This window comes from Tamandua tetradactyla, chromosome 6 (assembly GCF_023851605.1).
Source record: "Tamandua tetradactyla isolate mTamTet1 chromosome 6, mTamTet1.pri, whole genome shotgun sequence".
In the NCBI taxonomy this organism is placed as follows: Eukaryota; Metazoa; Chordata; class Mammalia; order Pilosa; family Myrmecophagidae; genus Tamandua; species Tamandua tetradactyla.
This window is the reverse complement of record NC_135332.1, coordinates 36,767,472-36,788,145: the sequence shown is the minus strand read 5'-3', so window position 1 is coordinate 36,788,145 and position 20,674 is coordinate 36,767,472. Positions and strand designations below refer to the sequence as shown.

Below are 20,674 nucleotides of genomic sequence, written 5' to 3'. Positions count from 1 at the left end.
ACTTTAAATGAAAGATGATAGAGTAGAAATTAAATCTGCTCCTCTCCAGGGCCTAGAATAAATAAAGATGAATTCTACTTTCTAATTGATTCAAAAATAAATAAATGAATGACAGGTATCACTCACCTTTGATATACCGGTCCCACTGTTTTCTGTAGTCTAAGTCCATATAGACATCTGCAAGTAGAGCCGGTGGGCAATCCTCCAGGACTCCAAAGACTTTATACTCATAAAGCCCACTGTGCTGTAAAAACAGAACAGGTAGAAACAGCCTATTGGTTCCCAAATTGAGAGAAAACAGGATTCTACAAACATAAGAAAAATAGCTGAGGTTGGGTTTCATACAATGCCAAACATTTACTAAGCATTTCTTTTGTGGCCCTGGTGACACAGCGCTGAAAAAGCAGACGAGGCCCCTGCTCACATAACTCTTTTTTTTTTTTTACTTCTTTTATTAATTAAAAAAAATTAACAAAACATTTAGAAATCATTCCATTCTACATGTACAATCAGTAATTCTTAATATCATCATATAGTTGCATATTCATCATTTCTTAGTACATTTGCACTGATTTAGAAAAAGAAATAAAAAGACAACAGAATAAGAATTAAAACGATAACAGAGAGAAAAAAAAAACCTATACCTCACATGCAGCTTCATTCAATGTTTTAACATAATTGCATTACAATTAGGTAGTATTGTGCTGTCCATTTCTGAGTTTTTATATCCAGTCCTGTTGCACAGTCTGTATCCCTTCAGCTCCAATTACCCCTTCTCTTTTTTTTTTTAAATTAACAGAAAAAATGAAATTAACCCAACATTTAGAAATCATACCATTCTACATATGCAATCAGTAATTCTTAACATCATCACATAGATGCATGATCATCGTTTCTTAGTACATTTGCATCGGTTTAGAAGAACTAGCAACACAACCGAAAAAGATATAGAATGTTAATATAGAGAAAAAAATAAAAGTAATAATAGTAAAAACAAAACAAAACAAAACAAAAACCTATAGCTCAGATGCAGCTTCATTCAGTGTTTTAACATGATTACTTTACAATTAGGTATTATTGTGCTGCCCATTTTTGAGTTTTTGTATCTAGTCCTGTTGCACAGTCTATATCCCTTCAGCTCCAATTGCCCATCATCTTACCCTGTTTCTACCTCCTGCTGGACTCTGTTACCAATGACATATTTCAAATTTATTCTCGAATGTCCGTTCACATCAGTGGGACCATACAGTATTTGTCCTTTAGTTTTTGGCTAGACTCACTCAGCATAATGTTCTCTAGGTCCATCCATGTTATTACATGCTTCATAAGTTTATCCTGTCTTAAAGCTGCATAATATTCCATCGTATGTATATACCACAGTTTGTTTAGCCACTCTTCTGTTGATGGAGATTTTGGCTGTTTCCATCTCTTTGCAATTGTAAATAACGCTGCTATAAACATTGGTGTGCAAATGTCCGTTTGTGTCTTTGCCCTTAAGTCCTTTGAGTAGATTCCCAGCAATGGTATTGCTGGGTCGTATGGCAATTCTATATTCAGCTTTTTGTGCTCGCATAACTCTTATATACAGTGTTGTAGAAGGGACTGGCTGCAGGGATAACTGTAAATGCGATCCAGATAACGCAGAGGAGATACGGAAGGGTTAGTAATATAGGGTGCTGTGGGTGGGGGTGGATGCCTATGTAATGGGGCCACCATAAGACATAATGTTTATCAAAACATCTTGTTCTACAAATACTGTATGGTCTTACTGATATGAACTAACATTAATGAGGGAACTTGGAGAATTCCAGTTAAGAACACAGGCTATTAGGAGATAGGAATAGGGTAGAGATTGGGTCCTTGGTGCTGAAGGGATACAGATTGTGCAACAGGACTGACTGTAAAAATTCAGAAATGGATAGCACAATACTATCTGATTGTAACATAATATTGTAAGTGCAATGGATGAAGCTGAATGTGAGAATGATAGAGGAAGAAGACCTGGGGGCACATATGAAACCAGAAGGAAAGACAGACCATAAACACTGAGATGCTATAATTTAGGAATGCCTAGAGAGTACAATGACAGTGATTAAATGGACAAAGTAAAAAATGTTTTTGCATGAGGAAGAACAAAGGAATGTCAATATTGCGGTGTTAAAAATAGACGGTCATTCATATTTTAAAACTCCAACTTCTGTGTGGGACTAAAGCAAGAAATGTTTATTTGGTATAAAGTGTATATTTTGAATAGTGTATTTCCTAATTTAACTTATACGGACAGTTTAATTGAACACCATAAGTACACGGAACCTTGAATAGCGCATGAGATTTTTTTGGTTTGTCCAAGTTAGTGTGATACCCTGATAAATCCCAGAGTGGTTTGAAGAATAGTGAATAAAGAAGTATTTGCAAACTCCCCTTGGGGAAAAAGGGGTAAAAATTCAACATCCCCATTTGGAGAATTCCTGATATTCTCGCAAGCAGTGGAGACAACCAAATCAATAGGCCAAGCCCTCAATCTTGGGGTTTGCCCCTATGAAATGTATTCCTGCAAAGTACAGGCTAAGCCTACTTAAAATTAGGCCTAAAAATCACCCCCAGAGAATCTCTTTTGTTGCTCAGATGTGGCCTCTCTCTCAGCCAACACAGCCAGTGAACTCACTGCCCTCCCCCTCTATGTGGGACATGACTCCCAGGGGTGTAAACCTCCCTGGCAACATGGGACAGAAATCCTAGGATGAGCTGGGACTTGGCATCAAGGGATTGAGAAAATCTTCTTGACCAAAAGGGGGAAGAGATAAATGAGACAAAATAAAGTGTCAGTGGCTGAGAGATTTCAAACAGAGTCGAGAGGTTATCCTGGAGGTTATTCTTATGCATTATACAGATATCCCCTTTTTAGTTTATTGTGTACTAGAGTGGCTAGAGGGAAGTACCTGAAACTGTAGAGCTGTGTTCCAGTAGCCATGTTTCTTTGAGGTGATTGTACATGATATGGCTTTTGCAATGTGACTGTGACTGTGAAAACCTTGTGTCTGATGCTCCTTTTATCTACAGTATAGACAGATGAGTAAAAAATATGGATAACAAATAAATAATGGGGGGAACAAGGGTTAAAATAAATTGAGTAAATTGAAATACTAGTGGTCAATGAGAGGGATGGGTAAGGTGTATGGCATATATAAGTTTTTTCTTTTTTCTTTCTTTTGCTGGAGAGATGCAAATGTTCAAAAAAATTATCAAGGTGATGCTATTATGAGCCGTTGATTGATTGTAACCACGTCAAGGATGTTTGTATGTCAAGAATGTTTGTATATTTGTTATTTACAATAAAAATATTAAAAAACAAAAAACAAAGACCATCTTGTTTAGATGGAAGGAGACAGCCATGGGCAGATAAGGAATGCCCACTCCTGGATGGGGAAGACTCTCAGGTATATTAATGGACATGTTCAAAGAAGAGAAAGTCAAGGGGCCTGGAAGACTCTGGAACGAGAAAGAGTGGTAAGAAGATGAGGTCAGAGAGACAGTGGCAGCTGGATCCCAAAGTAATCTGTAAACCGGGGTGAGGTAGGTGTAAAGATTTTATTCTAATTGTTATGGAAAACCAAGGGACAATTTCAAATGGGAGAATGACTGGATCTCATTAACATTTCAAAAATTTTAATTCTTGTTGCTCAGTAAAAAATAGATGGAGCAACAAGGGAGCAAAAATGGAAGTAAGGAGATTGGTTAAAAGATCAATCTGAAATAGTCCAGTTAAGAAATGGTGGTGATTGGAACAGGAAGGTGACAACAGTGATGGAGAAAAGTCAGTGATTTGGGATATATTTTAGAGGTAATGGCAATAGGAACTGCCTATGGATTGGCCTTGGGAGTAAAGGGAAGCAAAGAACCAAGGACAACTCTTAGAACCTTCACTTGAACATTTGTGTAGATAAGGGATCCATTTTCTCAGATGGAGAAAACTTGGGGAGGAGTTGATTTGTGAGCTAAGGAGTAATCAAGAGACTCATTTCAGACAAATTGAGTTTGATAAACATCATAGTAGGGGTATCATATCGACTGCTAGAGTTCTGAGGAGAGGTTATTGTAGCCATCCACAGAGCATAATGAAATCCAACACATTATTTTTTGAATTCTAAGACAGAGAATTTTTCAACAACCATTTCTTTTCAACTATGTATACGGCCTGGAAAGGGGAAGAAACACCTGCTTTAAATCACACTTGTCACTTTTGTTCAAAAAAAGACCACTTCTAGATTTCAAAGTTCAATCACAGAGTTCTCTGTTTTCATATTAAGCCACATCCTTTTCCTGGTGAGTTTTGTGCTGGAGTTGGCCCCACTCCACTTTCTGTACAATGGCAATTTAAGATTCTTGAACCTCACTTTGCCTAAAGCCTCCATAGTTAAGATTAAAACAATCTCTCTTAATTTCCACGAAAAGGAAACAAACCAACAAAAACCAAGCTCTTAGATAGAATCTTGCTTCCCTGTGTTAATACATTTTTGGCTAATCATGAACAAATGAAGCCTGGAAGTTATGTGAGGTCAACGGAGAAATATGGTCAATCTTGTTAGACAACCTGTGGCTTCAAGGACCTCCTAGCTCAGGGGGCATAAACCAGGAATCAACACGTCCCAGTTTAAGAATCTCACATGTTGTGAAAGTACCTAGCTAGGAATGGAAGGTAAAGTTGAACTTGAATCCATAAGGATCCTCCCACTCTAAAAGTAAGTGACTTTATATCAAGGATTTACAACCAGCAAGTGACAAACTACTAGTAGATCTGAACCCTTTACCCTCCAGTCATGGATGCCCAAGGAGAAGATAATATAGTTAGACTTGGGGTCTGATGGGAGACCTCCGCCACCCTACCCCTCCCCTGGGACTTTCACTGCCTTCATACACATACATGTAAATATACAGCCATGGTTATGGACGTCCACACACACAGGTAATGATCAATTAACAGGTTTTGGAAAAGAGAAAAATTGCTCCTTGTTCAAGGATATTGGGGCCTCATTTTCTATGCACACAGAGCGAAAGAGTTAATTATGTTTTAACACAATCATCTCTTCCAACTTTAGAGGATTTAGCTTTGATTAATCTGGCTAAATCAAGACAAAATGCTTCCCTACACTGGTTTCCTTCCCTCCCCAGAGTATTCCAGCCCTCAGTGACCTCGGTCATACACGTTTGACAGAAAAGAAAAGCAAAAAGCTCTCTAAGAAGAGAAAAATGGAATGATCATGATTTGCGTGTATACAGAAGAATGAACTGTTGTGACTATTCCTTTAAACACCCCCTTCATGGCAGAACTGAGAAACACCAGAACTCTAGACAAACAAACTGCTCAGCAACACCTTTCCTGGTCTATCAGTGACGGTCCTTTTGATGTGCCAAATGGTCAAGAGCCCAAATTCTGACATCGAAGCACTTTCTCACCCATCATTTCTTTAAAAAAATATGCTTTGGCAAGTATATCCATTTTTATTTCTCCTTTTAAAAAGATAAAATGATTTCTAATAAGTTATAAAAATAATTCAAATTCATTACAGAAAATGCCAAAAAGAATAAAGAAAATACAAATGACATGGGACCCCATAACCTACAAATAACTACTGATAATATTTGACATATTTCCTTTAAATAATTAAACAAGTCAATGTTATAAAGTGGGAATAATCTGGTATAAACAACTTTATAGTCTTATTTTTAATATTAAGATTATCAGTTTTAATATTATATTGACACTATGAAGAGCTCACACCTAATTCAATCATTCTGTATATTTCTATGTCTAAATATTCACAGTAACAGTTAGTTAAACTGTATCTGAAGGAAATTTCCAATCACTTTGTCCTGCTATAAATTCTTTCAATAATACTAGTAATTGTCTCTCTAAGCACATTCTAGTTTCCAAGCATTTTTTAACTCATATCTCATACAATCCTAAACACAGCCCTGCTGCATTATATGAAGAGAATGAAGCACAACAAGGCTGACTTATTACTTGCCCAATTCCTATAGCAACTGCACAGAGAGCCAGAAAGAGAAGGCAAGTCTTCTGACCTTCTACTCCTTCTATTCCTCACAATGTCTTCTTATTTACTCTCTCTGCACTTTTTCTCCATTGTTACAAAGCTCAGGTTAATGATGGTAAAGAGGATCCATCACTTAGGATCTCAGAGCTGGAAAGGGCCTTAGACCCCTTGTCTAAAAGAGGTCAGTGACTTGCAAGAATCAACCAATGACACTGTCCGTAGCAAAGCCTGCATGGGAACGTGTTCCTTTCAGCCTAGGCCGCCATTCCAGCTCCAGACCACCCAGGATGGCCCTCCCACTGATTTTCTCCCCTTAGTCACTGGGCCTGGTAAGTCTGCCTAACAGGGCTCCAAATCTATTCTGTAAATGCTGCTTCTGGAGGGTTCAGACAAGGAGCAGGGGAAAGGCAGGGATGGAGCAGGGAGGCACATCATTACTGTCTATTGATTAGACACTGTGCTGTCTCCCCATATATCATTCCAGACTCCTCTCAAAAGCCCTGTAGCAAGACAATACGGCAAGGTGGTCAGAGCATGGGCTTGGAGCCACAGCCTGGGTAGGCTCTGCTCTAGGCGCTTCCAGCTACCACCCTCACTTTGCTCAGCTGCAAAGGTTTCTACCTAATGGAATTAAATTAGATAGTACATCTAAAGTTCTTGCCATGGTGCCTGGCACAGAATAAGTACTTAGGAAATATCAGATAATAGTTGCATTAATAAGGTAGATCTAATGTTCTCTTTCCAGATTAAATACCAAGGATTCTGAATTGTAACACTGTGCATCATTTGAGGGAAATTAACATTTATGGCACACCGGCTTTAAGCCAGGTGTGTGCTGGGTGATTATTACATGCAATAATCTTGTGATGTGAACATCATGAGCTACACTTTATAAATGAAGAAACAGAAGCTGGGGTGGAGGGCAGTTAGGCAATTTGCTATGGATAGCATTACTTTTTTTTTCTCTGTCTGCCTACATATATATATTCTATATCTACACATACACACAGAAAGAGGCAGATATGTGATACGTATACCATAGGGAATTTTGTTCACAAGGTTTTTTGTTGTTGTTGTTTTTTAGGAGGGAAGTACAGGCCAGAAATTGAACCCGAGTCTCCTGCCTGGCAGGAGAGAATTCTACCACTGAACTACCAAGGCACTGGACAGCATTAGTTTTTAAAATATTCTGTTTTTCTTGCTAAGTTGTCTAAAACCTCAAATAGTAACTGTGACAATGCACAAAAACACTGCCATTTCTTTCCAGTTGCATTCATAGGGTTAAGGTATTCTAAGAAACACTTCTGTCAATAGTATGCCTATTCGTTAGAAACAAAATGAATTCTGAAAGTACTAACGTGCATTTACACATATGAGCAATGTCAAAATGTCATGTTTGCATTTGACATTTACAATTCCCACATAGGAGTAATTCCTTGTAGCTCCTCCTGACCAGGTAAAAGGCACCATTCATTTCCTTCAATTTATGGTGTTATCTACATTTATATTACTAACTACAAGGCAGCCTTGAGGAATCACTCACATTTCTCTAATCCTGTGAATGCGCCTCTGAGTAGGCATTGAATACTCAGCCTCTCACAGAAGAGCTAATTTCCATTTCTCAGGAGCACAGGAAGCCTCCTCATTCCATGTCAGTGGAAGCTGTCCAACTCAAGCCACTCTGTGGCAAATAAGAGATGCAGATGGCATGAAAAGTAAGCATTTCTCACCAAAGAGAATCAGTTCTAATGGCAGAAGTCACACCTGCAACTGCTACTCAGAAGTGGGTTCCAAGATTGTATGAAAAAAGCCGATTAAAGGTGATTGGATATTAAGATCTCCCTAAAACAATGTGGTAGATTAAATCCCTAAGGATTACAAACAGCTGGGTAAAATAATAACGCTAGCTAATACTTATCGAGTGTTGACTATATACTAGGCACTGGGCTGAGTGCTTTACATGGATTATCCCACTGATTCCGACTGATAGTACAAGGTACAGATAATCAGTAAACCCATTTTTCAGACAAGAAAACAAAAAGGCTTAAAGAAGTTATGAGAACTGTTCAGAAAAGGTAAATCTATAGAGACAGAAAATAGCTCAATAGTTGCCTGGTGCTAGGGAAGTGACTGCAATGGGCAAGTTTATTTGAGGGATAATACAAATATTCTAAAAACTAGATTCTGGTGATGGTCACACAACTTTATAAATGTACTAAAAAGCCTTGAATTTTACACTTAAATGAGTTAATTTTATAGTATGTAAATTATACCTCAATAAAGATACATATTTTTTTTAAAAAAGGTTATGAAACATACCCAAGGTCACACAAGTAACTGGGACTTAAGGCCAGTGCAAGCTGATGTTAGTGGTCTAAGACACTGCCTCCAAAATTGTCACTGATTCCTCTAAACATGTATATTGTTAGATAAATAACAAGCAGTAACAACATCAGACTGCTTGCATAAATAACAAACAATCTGATGTGCATAAATAACAAATAACAAGTCTGATGTGCTAAGGTAACCATTTAATATATGACTCCAACCAGCATACTTCTGAAAGAGGTGCAATAAAAATTTTCACCAGAACAACAGGTGTAAACCACGACAGTTGTGGGTACATTGGGACATATGGCCACCCTGGCTATCGCCTGTAACACAACCCCATTTAACTGACAAGGTGCTTTGAAATGTGTCACCTCCTTGGACCCTACACAACTCTGGCAGAACAGTAATTGTCTCCAGCTTACAGATGAGGAAACTGGGACTCAGGTGGGATCTTGGGCTCACGAGTCCTAAAATGACAGAGACATTAGGCCTCAAGAGTATACATACCAGCTCTTTTTGTGTAGCCTACAAACTACCGGCTTTTACCTTTTTTAGTGGTTATATAAATACCCACATACTCTCATTCATTCTGCCTCCTGACCCATAAATTCTAAAAAGTCTGCTGAATGCTAATTTTATCCACCCCTTCTAAAACATATAACTCAGAGAAACCCGAAATTGCTACCAAGTCATATTGCAACTGCACACATAACACAGGAATCTTCGTGCCAAAATACCAAACACACATATTTTACTTTGATCCATATGGGGATTTACCGTTTAAATTCAAACTACCCTTCAAAGTCATTCTGTCAATTCTGAGCACAGGCCAAACGATAATACATAGAGAACATTCAGGAATCTACAAAGGAGGTGATGACAAGGCAACTGAGATGAAGATAATGCCAAAATAATCCCCAAAGGGCCAAATGTACGCATGACTGGTAGGTGGTTATATCTGAGATACACAAACTAAATTCCAATGAGGCCACCTTCCGTTTTTCATGTGACAGCCGAAGCCAGTGCAAGTTACAACACAGAGAAGAAGGCGACGGCAGCAAAGTGAAGAAAGAACACCCGGCAGAGTCCCGAGACTGGGATCCTCGATTTGTCATGGTTTGTAATTAACTCTTATACTGAGAAAGCTCCTTAATCCCTAAGGATCTCATTTTCATCCCCTATAAAATAAAAGGGCCATCCTTAAAAAAAAAACCTTAAGGTCCCATAAATTTCTTAATAGTAGTTGCTATACCTGGCCAGAAATGCCTTTTGCTTTCTTTGACATTTCAGAAACAGAATTCTGAGACATCCCCAAGTGATGGATTCAACTGATTTCTCTCAGAAACCCAAGGGCATCTTTACTTCTCTCTCTTCAATTTGCTCACAATATGGCTTACACTTGATCCCCTTTCTTTTCTTTTTTTTTTTTTTTGCTTTAGTCTCACACATAAGGTGACATTTTAAAATATTAATTACCATCTATCTTCAGCACCCTGCAATAACACATTTTTTGTTCTTCCTCATGCAAAAACATTTTTAAAATTTGTACATTGTACATTTCACTATTATTGTACACTCTAGGCATTCCTAGATTATACCATCTCGAACTTTAACATCTATCTTTCTTTCTGATTTCATTTATGTCCCCAGCCCTCCTCCCTCTATCATTCTCACATGCAGCTTCATTCAGTGTTTTAACATAATTATAGTACAGTTAGGTAGTATTGTGCTGTCCATTTCAGAGTTTTCGTATCTATCATTCTAGGTTAAGACTCCCACAAGCTTCAAACGTGGCCTACCCACCACACTTGCTCTGGGCATAATCTTACTTATTTTCATTATGAGCCCAGAGAATGAGAGGGAGCTGTGGGCTGCATAGCAGAGGCAGCAGTGAACTGAGCCTGGAAGGCTGGGCTTTGTTTGGTAAAAGAGCAGGGGGCAAGGGTCACTCAGGAAAAGAAAAAAAGGTGACAAAAGCACAAATGGAGTGGAACAGGGTGGTGAGAGTGGAGGATCTGGGAGACAGTGCTATTGGAGACGGGACATAGAGATTAAGGCAAGACAGAAGTTAGTCCTTTTTCTTATTGACAGTGGAGAACTACTGGATGGTTGGAAAGCAAAAGAAAGACAGGGAAAGCAGTGTCCTAGAAAACTGATTCTAGTGGGAGTATTGATTTCTAGGAAAGTTAATAGGAAAACATTAAGGGGAAAATATGTTCTGAATTCCAAACAATTTTGTGCAGAGCGCCTAATTTTGTGCAGAGCACCTCTGGCCTATGGTAGGTACTCAATATATGACAAGAAATGTTAATCTAAAAAATGCGAGGGACTCGTTTCAGAAGCACGTAAAGAGTTTGAAAGTCATCGTTCCTGTCCTTAAACAAGAAAAAAACAGAACTAAAAATTAATGAGTCTTCTTGGACCTTTATACAACTGAGATTGCAGGGCAAACCAACACCCTGAAATCTGGAGAGCAAGGCAAATCCAGAGAGTCATAGCTGAGATCTGCCTATCTGGAGCAGAAGCCACCGGAGCCATAAACTGGTATATTCTTATATGGTAATTTTGATGAATTGCAAGAGGCTGAGTGTGGAATAGTGTGAGAGTGACAAACTCCTGAATGATGCAGTATTGGTGGAAGGGAGCTCATATTTTCATGGGTTTTCCCTTCAGAAACCCCACCATGTTCTCACGGTAAAGAACTAAGGAAGACCCTCTGATGACTGTAGCAGGGGGTGAGGAAGAGTTACCATCGTGAAATGCCCAGAGCTTCTCTATAACAGAGGCCTACTCTCCAGGGCAAAAGGCATTACAGAGCCCATCCCAACTGGGGGAGGCACATTTCACTGACTCCACCTCCCTCCAGCATACCAGTCTTATCTAAAGGGAAGGGGAAAAAAACTAAGAGATACAGGGGAAGGTCAAAGTCCAGGGACACAGGCCCATTTAAAAGACTGACATTTAACAGAAAGATTATAGGATGTTTTCTCTTCCCTGCACCTTACCGAAACACTAACAGGCTCCAGTACAATAAGTGGATTACAGTTGAAAAGAGTTGCAAGACCCAGACTCCCATCCAAGCAGTTTTTAAGGAAGATCCAAGACAACAGGGGAGACAAAAATAAGAACACTAAAGGAATTTGAAGATTCTCATGCCTATGGCTACAGCAAACATTAAACTCAGCCCAACACCTAGCCAGATTAACATGAAGACCTATTTACCTCTGTTCCTATTACCTGATAGATCATGTCTTGCTTTCAACAAAAAAATTACAAGGAATGCTAAAAGGCAAGAAATAATAATGTCTGAATAGGCAAAGCAAGCATCAGAACCAGATAGAGATATGACATGGATTTTAGAATTATCAGCCAAGGAATTTAAAATAAGCATGATTAATAATGTTAATGGTTCTAATGGAAGTAAATAACATGCAAGAACCAATGGATAATGTAAACAGAAATATGGAAATTCTATGAAAGAATCAAAAGGAAATGCTAGAAATAAAAAATGCTGTGACAAAAACAAAAAATGTCTTTGATAGGCTTCTCAGTAAACTGGGCATGACAAAGAGAGAATCAGGGAATTTGAAGATATGTCAACTGAAACTTTGTACCTTCAGTTGAAAAGAAAAAAGTCAGGAGAAAATAAACACACAAATAAACAAACAAACAAAAAAAACCCAGAAGAATATCCAAGAACTGTAGAACAATTTCAAAACTTATATCATCATGAATAACTGGAACACCAGAAGGTGAAGAAAGAGAAAGAAGCAAAAAAGAGATGTGAAAGAAAAATGACTGAGAATTTTCCAAAATTAATGACAAACAACAAACCACAGATCCAGGAAGCACAAAGAACACAAACAGGATAAGCACCAAAAAATATAAACACCTAGGCATATCATATTTAAACTGCAGAATCAAAACCAAAGAGAAAATTCTGTAAGAAGCCAGAAGAAAAAAAACCTTACCTATAGAAAAACAAGCATAAGAATCATATCAGACTTCTCATTAGAAACTATGCAAGCAAAAAAGTGGAGTGAAATGTTTATAGTGTTGAAAGAAAAAAAAAATCACTAACTTAGAATTCTATATCCAGCAAAATTATCCCTCAAAAGTGAAAGAGAAAATAAAGACTTTCTTGGACAAAGAATAACTAACTGTGGGAATCATCACCACCAGGCTTTCCCTGCAAGATATATACTAAAAGCAGTTCTTCAGAAGAAAGAAAATTACATAACTCAGAAACTCTGATCTATGCAATATGAATACACCTGTTTTGATTGTCTTAAAGCTCTTTGAAGGTATACACTTTGTCTTAATCATCATGTTATTACTAAGACTTAGCATAATGCTAGGCACATAATAACACATCCTCAAAAATTGCTTGAATGAGTACATAAATGTTTTGGAGTTTATTCTTCACTATGATGTGTACAGATAAGCAAAAAAGAAGATACGGAAAGGATCTATGCTAAGATAAATGCATTCCCCAAAACACAGTAAAAAAAAAAAAAAGGCAATTATGTGTATCTCTAGGTTTTTCTGTATCTTTAAAACAAATGAAAATTTCTGGACTAAACTGGAAAGGTTTGAATTTGTATGATTTCCCCTTTCTTACAAGAATATATTCATTTGAGTAATTTCCCTAATGAGTAAAATAGCCTTCCCAAAATAATGTTCAGGAATGGTGAGCTTGTGGAACAGCTATTCCAATTCAAGAGCCTGGTGGAATTCTCCTTACTCCCATGGGTGTCACTCTGATACCAACAGCAGCTTGGAAGACCAAGCAAGAACCACTCTCCACTTGTCATTGCCCCTGGTTCACCCCAGATGTTCATGACATGGTATTATGTCCACAGACCCAGCAATATCTGAATCCTTCTCCACCAGTCATGTCTCCTCTCACAGGGTTCCCCAGATAGAATGAAAATCAGGTTTCTATTTTATTAATAGCCACACAGCATCCCATGATCCAAAAGACTGGGTGAGAGCATGACTGGGCTTATACCTAGAGGGAGAAGTGGGGCATCCTGCTCATCCTTCTTCCACCAAATCTAAATCTTGGGACAAGCATCCTCACCTCTTACCTACATGGTCACCCTGGGACAAAACAGAGGAGAAGGAGAAGTGAGGCTCTAACATATTTACCTGGTACATGTTCAGGGGAAAAGGCAAGGGGGAGAGAGGGCTCTTGGTCATGACAGGAAGTAGCATGCCACCCATGGTTAAAAAGCTTTCACACAAGGTGACCCTGTCCACTAGTAAAAGATGGTTCTTTGATTATCCTGCATTCAATAATTGTCATGCAATCACTCCTCCCTTTGGAAAGAGGGAGAATGGTGAGAGAAGGGGGTGGAATAATCCTGTAATCCTAATGTAAAAGAAGCCCATGATGCAAACTGGAATATGATCCCACCTGGGGAATGGTAGCAGAAGCTTCTCATCTGTTCAGATAAATCTGTTCTCATGAGAGCTAAATCTGTGCCTCTCTCCAAAAGTCCAAACTTTTTCTCAGCCCAACTAGCTAAACTGCAGTTTTTCCAGTAATGCCAGGCTTTGAATATTTTAGTAGGTCAACAACATGAGAAAGAACAGTCCCTGGGAAAGTACAGTCTGCTCCTCACTAAACTCTTTGTTTAGAAGATCTATTAAAGGACAAAATCACAATTTAGGCACTCTTCTCCCAGTGCCAGACATTTAGATTTAAAAGTTTTTTAAGTCAAGCCACAACCAGATCTTTTCATTACAGCATTTACTTTGTCTAAATTGAAGAATCTTTGCTTGTGGGGTTCACATTGCTTTAGGGTATCAGTTAGCATGGTAATGCAGCCCAGAGCTCCTGCCAGACCTGACTGCAGATCACAAGAAATGTTGTTCTAGTGACCCGTGGTCCTCCTCTGTCAAGAGAATTTTTCAGCCTGGCTCAAGGGAGTACATTCAATCCCAAGCGGCCACTAATTTTAAGATCAGAGAGAGTGAATCTTAATTTGAACATTTCTTTCGTCTTAATTTGCATTTCTTTTTTTCTTAATTTTACTTTCCAGCTTCCATTGTTTCACAACTCTAGGGGATTCTCATGCCTCAGAACCCCCTGGAGCACCTCGAACTAGGCACATATTAGATGATGCCCATACACCACTGGTTCTCAAAGTTTGTTCCCTAGACCTGTAGCTTCAACATCACCTGGCAACTTGTTAGGACTGCAAACTCCCACATCCTATAACAGAACCATAAACTCGGGTTGGGCACTCTGAATTTTGAATTTTAACAAGCTCTGCAGGGATTCTGATGCATTTGAGAATTACTCTACCATATATCATTTCAATCAATCCTTTCAACAACCCTGAAAGGTAGGCATTATCCTTGGTTTGCAAATGAAGAAGCTGAGATTGTAAAATAGGAAAGTAATTAATCACTAGCCTCTGACCACTCTCCAACCTCATCTGGTTCTTCTCAGAAAACAAGCAAGCATATGCCTGGCTCAGGGACTTGGCACTTAAGAATCACTTCTAGTTTGAAACCCAGCATACACAACTGAATTTCCTGGGGATCCTTCAACATTTTCTTAAAAATGTTCTATTATGAAAAACTGCAGACATACACAAAAGTAAAGAAAACAGAATAATCTATTTCCATATTAAGGGGAAGATTTTAAAAAGCACCCCAAGCCCCTTCCCAGACCGATTAAATCTGAATCTCTGGGGTAAGGCTGCTCATGTTCAGCAGATGATTCTAATGAGCCTGAGCTCTGAGATACATTCCAGTACATTTCTCTTCCAGATATTCGCATGGATCAATCCTCACATTATTTATATCTCAAATGTTACCTCCCCAGGAGGTCTTCCCTAGACTCTCTTACTGAAACTGTACTTTTAACCCATATCACATCACCCCTTGCCACCCCTACATGCCATCACTTTCTATCCCTTTATCCCACTTTTTTTTCATAGCATTTTCACATTCATTTTATATTCTGAGTTTATTTTCTTCAGTGAACAACATGCTTCATTGCTCAAGAAGGCAGCAGCTGTCACCCTTGTTCACCACCTACCCCAGAGCCAACAAGAGCCGTAGCACCTGGGAAACATGAAGTGAATAGCAGCTGAATGAATAAATGAAGGCCAGAGGGGCAAACTGGGATGTGAAGCCAGGACTATCTGACTCAAAATTATATAGTACTGCCACAAACCATGTGGCTGCCTTGGACAAATTTTGCTTAGTTTCCAAAATGAGACTGTAGTTCTAACCTTGAGGCTGACATACATTTGGTTCTGAGTTTATCAAAGTAGACAAGTTTGTGTCTAGTTACTACTTATAAGGTCTTGCATGGCTCACTTAACAACTCTGGGTCTCGTTTTCTTTGTAAATAGGAAAATAGGCCCATCCCTGTCTACCTTCCAGATTAATTTGAAGGAATAAATGAAAACTTAGATGTGCATGCATTTTGTAAAGTGAAGTACCATGTGAAGGTCAGTTATTCCATTACATCATAGAGGAAGAGAATAGAAAAGGAAGAAGTGAAGAAGGAAACAAAGGGCAAAGAAAGAAGAAAAAGAAAGTGAAAGGAAAAGCTTATGGCATTGGATAAACTAGTTTTGAAGAAAATTTTCTAAGTCTAAAATTTGGTGATTTAATGGAAAATAAGAAAATGAAAAAAAAATCAAAATAGGTCAAGCAAAAGTGTCCATTTGTCCACAGAGAATTCAGGATCGCATGCGTCTATTAAAAAAAAAAAAGCAGCAATTTTACTTTTAAATGTAGTTGATTTATTACACTGAAAACTCTTTCAAAGGCCTCTACACTTTCAATCTTTTCAAAACACACCATAATAACTGTGTTACAGCACCATTTAGATGATGATTACAGCTTTGTTTTCTCCACTCTTGTTTCAAGATCTACTAAACAGGAGCTCCAAGGAGCCACATGACCTTGGCCTCAGGTTGGTCACCTCTGATGTTGAGTGTAGGAGGTGAAGTGAGGGGTCTACAACCACCTCAGGTTTCACACAGTGGCCAAAGTGCTGTGTACCATCAGGTCCTTAAGATTCCATCAGTCCAACCAATGCTTAGAGCTTCTTTAAAATTAAGCCAATAGACAACAGAGAGAGCAGATGCCTAGACACAGACTTGCAGAGATGCAGAGCCCATACACATCACCATTTGCCTTCCCTTGAGACGCTAAGCCAGCAAGAACCCATTTTTGTGTCCCAAAGTAGCTACGTGAAGGCCCACAGATGCTTAGAGAGGAAACGACTGGCATCAGAAGCTGGAAGCAACGGAACTGGGAACAAGGACCAGTAGACGCCAGCCACATGCTTTCCCCTGTCAGCCCTACTTGAGCCAAGGTCTCTTTCTCTGGATGCCTTAGTTTGGACATACTTATGGCCTTAGAACTGCACACTTGTAATGTAATAAATTTCCTTTATAAAAGCCATTCCATTTCTGGTATACTGCATTCTGGAAGCTTTAACAAACTAATATACTTAGCTCTTAGCATTTAAGGAAATCTCTATCATATTACTAGCTGGATACAAACTTGAGGAACAGAAAGCTTAGCGACTAAATCTCAGAGTTAACACTTTAAAATAACAAAAGATTAAAAGACAAACAAAGAAGTAGGAAATGACAATCCATCCAAAGGAACCAGATAATATAGAGACAATCAACGAGGAACTCTGGACACATTAAATAAAGACTAAAAACAAAGACTATATAAGAGAACTGTGGTAGACCATTAAGCATACCAATATATGCATTATGGAATTCCCAGAAGGAGATGAGAAAAAAAGAGCACAAGGAATATTCAAAAAAATAATGAGAGAAATCCAAAATTTAACGAAAGACCTGAATATGTAATTCAAAAAGCCTAACAAACCCCTAAATAGGATAGACTTGAAGAGAACCACACCTAGCTACACAGTAGTCAAACAAACTGTCTAATGCCAAGGACAAGAAGAGAGTTTTGAAAGATGCAAGAGAAAAAAGTAATGTTATATCCAAGGGAGACCTAATAACATTACATGTCAATTTCTAAACAGAACCATGGATGAAAGAAGGCATAAGATGAAGTACTTTTAAGTGCTAAAAGAAAACTACTGCCAACCAAGGAGCATATATCTTGGAAGACTGTCTTTCATAAAGGAGGGAGAGATTAAGATGCTTCCAGAAAAACAAAAGCTGAAGGAGCATGTCATCACTTGAACTTCCCTACAAGCAATGCTAACAGGCGTTCTTCAAACTGAATGGAAAGGACACGAGACAGTGGATCAAAGCAGTATAAAGCAATAAAGACCTTCTATAAAGGTAACCATATTGCTAATTATAAATGACAGTACTATTGTATTGTATTTTTTGGTATGTCAATCCACTTTTTACTTCTCGCAGTTTCCAAATGCAAATTCATAAAAAGTAATGATACATCTAGGGTTTAGGGCATATACTGTATAAATATATAATTTGTTGTAAGTATAACAAAAAAGTGGGGGAGGACCAAGGGATATAGGAATAGTATATATGTATACTATTGAAGTTGGTATCAAATCAAACGTGATTGTTATAGATCTAGGATGTTAAATTTAAGCCCCATAGGAACTACAAAGAAAATATATGAAAAATATACATAGAGAGAAATGAGAAGGGACTCAAATGGTACAATACACACAAAAAATCAAATAAATTGAAAGTAGGCATTGATGGAAGAATTGAGGAACAAAAAAGTATAAAACTTTCAAGGAACAACAGTAAAATGGTAGAAGAAAATCCTTTATGACCACTAGTTACTTTAAATGTGACTGGATTAAACTCTCCTGCCAAAAGGTAGAGGCTGGCAGAATAGATTTAAAAAGCATGACCCACTGAGAGTCTGAAGCTGAATGGGCCCCAGAAGATTATGTTCTTAAAGCTAATCCATTCCTATGGGTGTAAACTCATTGTGGGTGGATCTTTTTATTAGGTTATTTCAGTTGCCTTAGGTGGGCCTTAATACTCATACTGAAGGCCTTTATAAGAGGATGAAATTCAGAGAGACAAACACAGAAGCTGAGAGAGAAAAGCCAGAGAAGCAGAGAGAAGCTGAAAGCTACGAAACTCTTAAGAGAAGAAAGAGCCCAGTAGATGCTGTCACATACTTTGCCCTCTGATAGAGGATTCCAGGTATCATCTTGATGATGCCTTGATTTGGACATTTTCATGGCCTCAGAACTGTAAATTTGTAAAACTAATAATTCCCCATTGTTAAAAGCCAGCCCATTTCTGGTATGTCGCATTTCAACAGCATTTGCAAACTAAAACATCCATATATATGCTGTTTACAAGAAACTTACCTTAAATTCAAAGACACAAGTAGGATGAAAGGAAAAGGATAGAAAAAATTATACCATGCATGTTGTAACCAAAAGAGAGCTGGGATATCTGTAGAAATATCAAAGTCAATAACTGTTATGAAGGACAAAGAATATCACTATATGAAGGGGTCAATTCAACAAGAAAGTATCATTACAAATATATATTCACCTTCTAGCAGAGCCCCCAAATATATGAAGCAAATACTGACAGATATGATGGGAGAATTAGATGGTTCTATTTTAATGGTAGGAGACTTCAATAAACCACTTGCAATAATGCATAGGCCAACTAGACAGAGGATCAGTAAGGAAACAGAAGACTTGAACAATACTACAAAACAACTAAATCTAACAGACATGTATGAAAACTTCACCCAACCACAGCAGAATACAGATTCTTCTCCAGTCCACACAGATTATTCTACATGAGAAGCCATATGCTTCAATAAAACATCATATAAGTCTCAATGAAAATATTATACAAGTCTCAATTTAAAAATCATACAATCAAAAATACTGAAATGATTCGATGTGTCTTCTTCAACTAGAACAGAATGAAACAAGAAATCAATAGCAGAGAGAGAACTAGAAAATTCATGGGTATGTGGAAATTAAACAACACACTTTTAAACAGCCAGTAGGCCAAAGAAGAAATAACAAAGGAAATTATGAAATATCTTGAGGTGACTGAAAACAAAATCACACATACCAAAACTTAGCAGATGCAGCAAAGGTAGTGTTGAGAGAGAATTTTGTAGCTCTAAATGCTACAGAAAAGATCTTAATCAGAGATCAAACCTCACAACTGGGTGATCTAGAAAAAGAAGAGCAAACTGAACCCACAGCAAACATAAGAAAGGAAATAACAAAGATTAGAATGGAGATAAGTGAAATAGAGAATAAAAAACAATAGAATCAACAAAACAAAAACAGGTTCTTTTAAAAAACTCAATAAAATTGACAAATGTTCAGCTTGACTGACAATGAAAAAAAAAGACAGAGGTACAAATAACTAAACTCAAAGATGAAAGGGGGGATATTACTACTAATCCCACAGAAATAAAAATGATTATAAGAGGACATTATGAACAACCCTACAGCTACAAATTAGAGAGCCTAGATGAAATGTACAAATTCCTAGAAACACAAAAACTACCTATATACCGCTTGAGAAGACACAGAAGAGCTCAACAAACAAAAACCAGATAGGAATTGGATCAGTAATCAAAAACCTCCAACAAAGAAAATCTCAGGATCATACAGTTTCATTGGTGAATTTTTATCAAACATTCCAAGAATTATTAACAACAATCCTGCTCAAATTCTTCAAAAATACTTCCTAATTTATTCTGTGAGGCAGCATCACACGAATATCAAAGCCAGGTAAAGATACCACAAAAAAAGAAAACTACAGACCAATATTTCTTTTGAATTAGATGCAAAAAATGCTCAACAACTACTAGCTTATCAAATTCAACAGCATATTAAAAAAATTATGTGCAATGATCAAATGAGATTTATCCCAGATATGCAAAGGAGTTCAACATAACAACTAATGTAATACAAAGCAGTAATACAATGAAGGGGGGAAAAAAACAAACATGATCATCTTAATTGATGCAGAGAAGGCATCTGACAAATTTCAGCACCCCTTCATGATAAGACACTCAGACAATTAGGAATAGAAGGAAATGTCCTCATCATGATAAAAAAACATTTATGAAAATTCCATAGCTAATATCATACTCAATGGTTAAAGGCTGAAAGCATTCATTCTACTATCAAGAACAAGATAAAAGGATGCCCACTCTTGTAATTCTGCATAGCTTAAATACCTGGATATATCCCAGAGTATGCTGAGCAGATAATTAAAAAGTATTGGCAGAGTCTCTTGAGGGACTGCAGAAAAAATATGGAACTATTTAATTTTTCCACCTGGGAAACC

General features: G+C 37.8%; 1 protein-coding gene across 4 annotated transcripts in view; it reads right to left on the bottom strand.

Annotated features, from left to right (window-relative positions):
• Positions 1-20,674, bottom strand: part of PCTP (phosphatidylcholine transfer protein) — an 81,029-nt gene that overhangs the window by 9,172 nt on the left and 51,183 nt on the right. For all 4 annotated transcript variants that reach the window (XM_077164846.1, XM_077164843.1, XM_077164845.1 and 1 more), the window contains exon 2: positions 127-244. In XM_077164846.1, coding sequence (XP_077020961.1) covers positions 127-169 — 43 coding nt within the window. In that variant the 5' untranslated portion in view covers positions 170-244. The remainder of the gene's footprint in view (positions 1-126; positions 245-20,674) is intronic.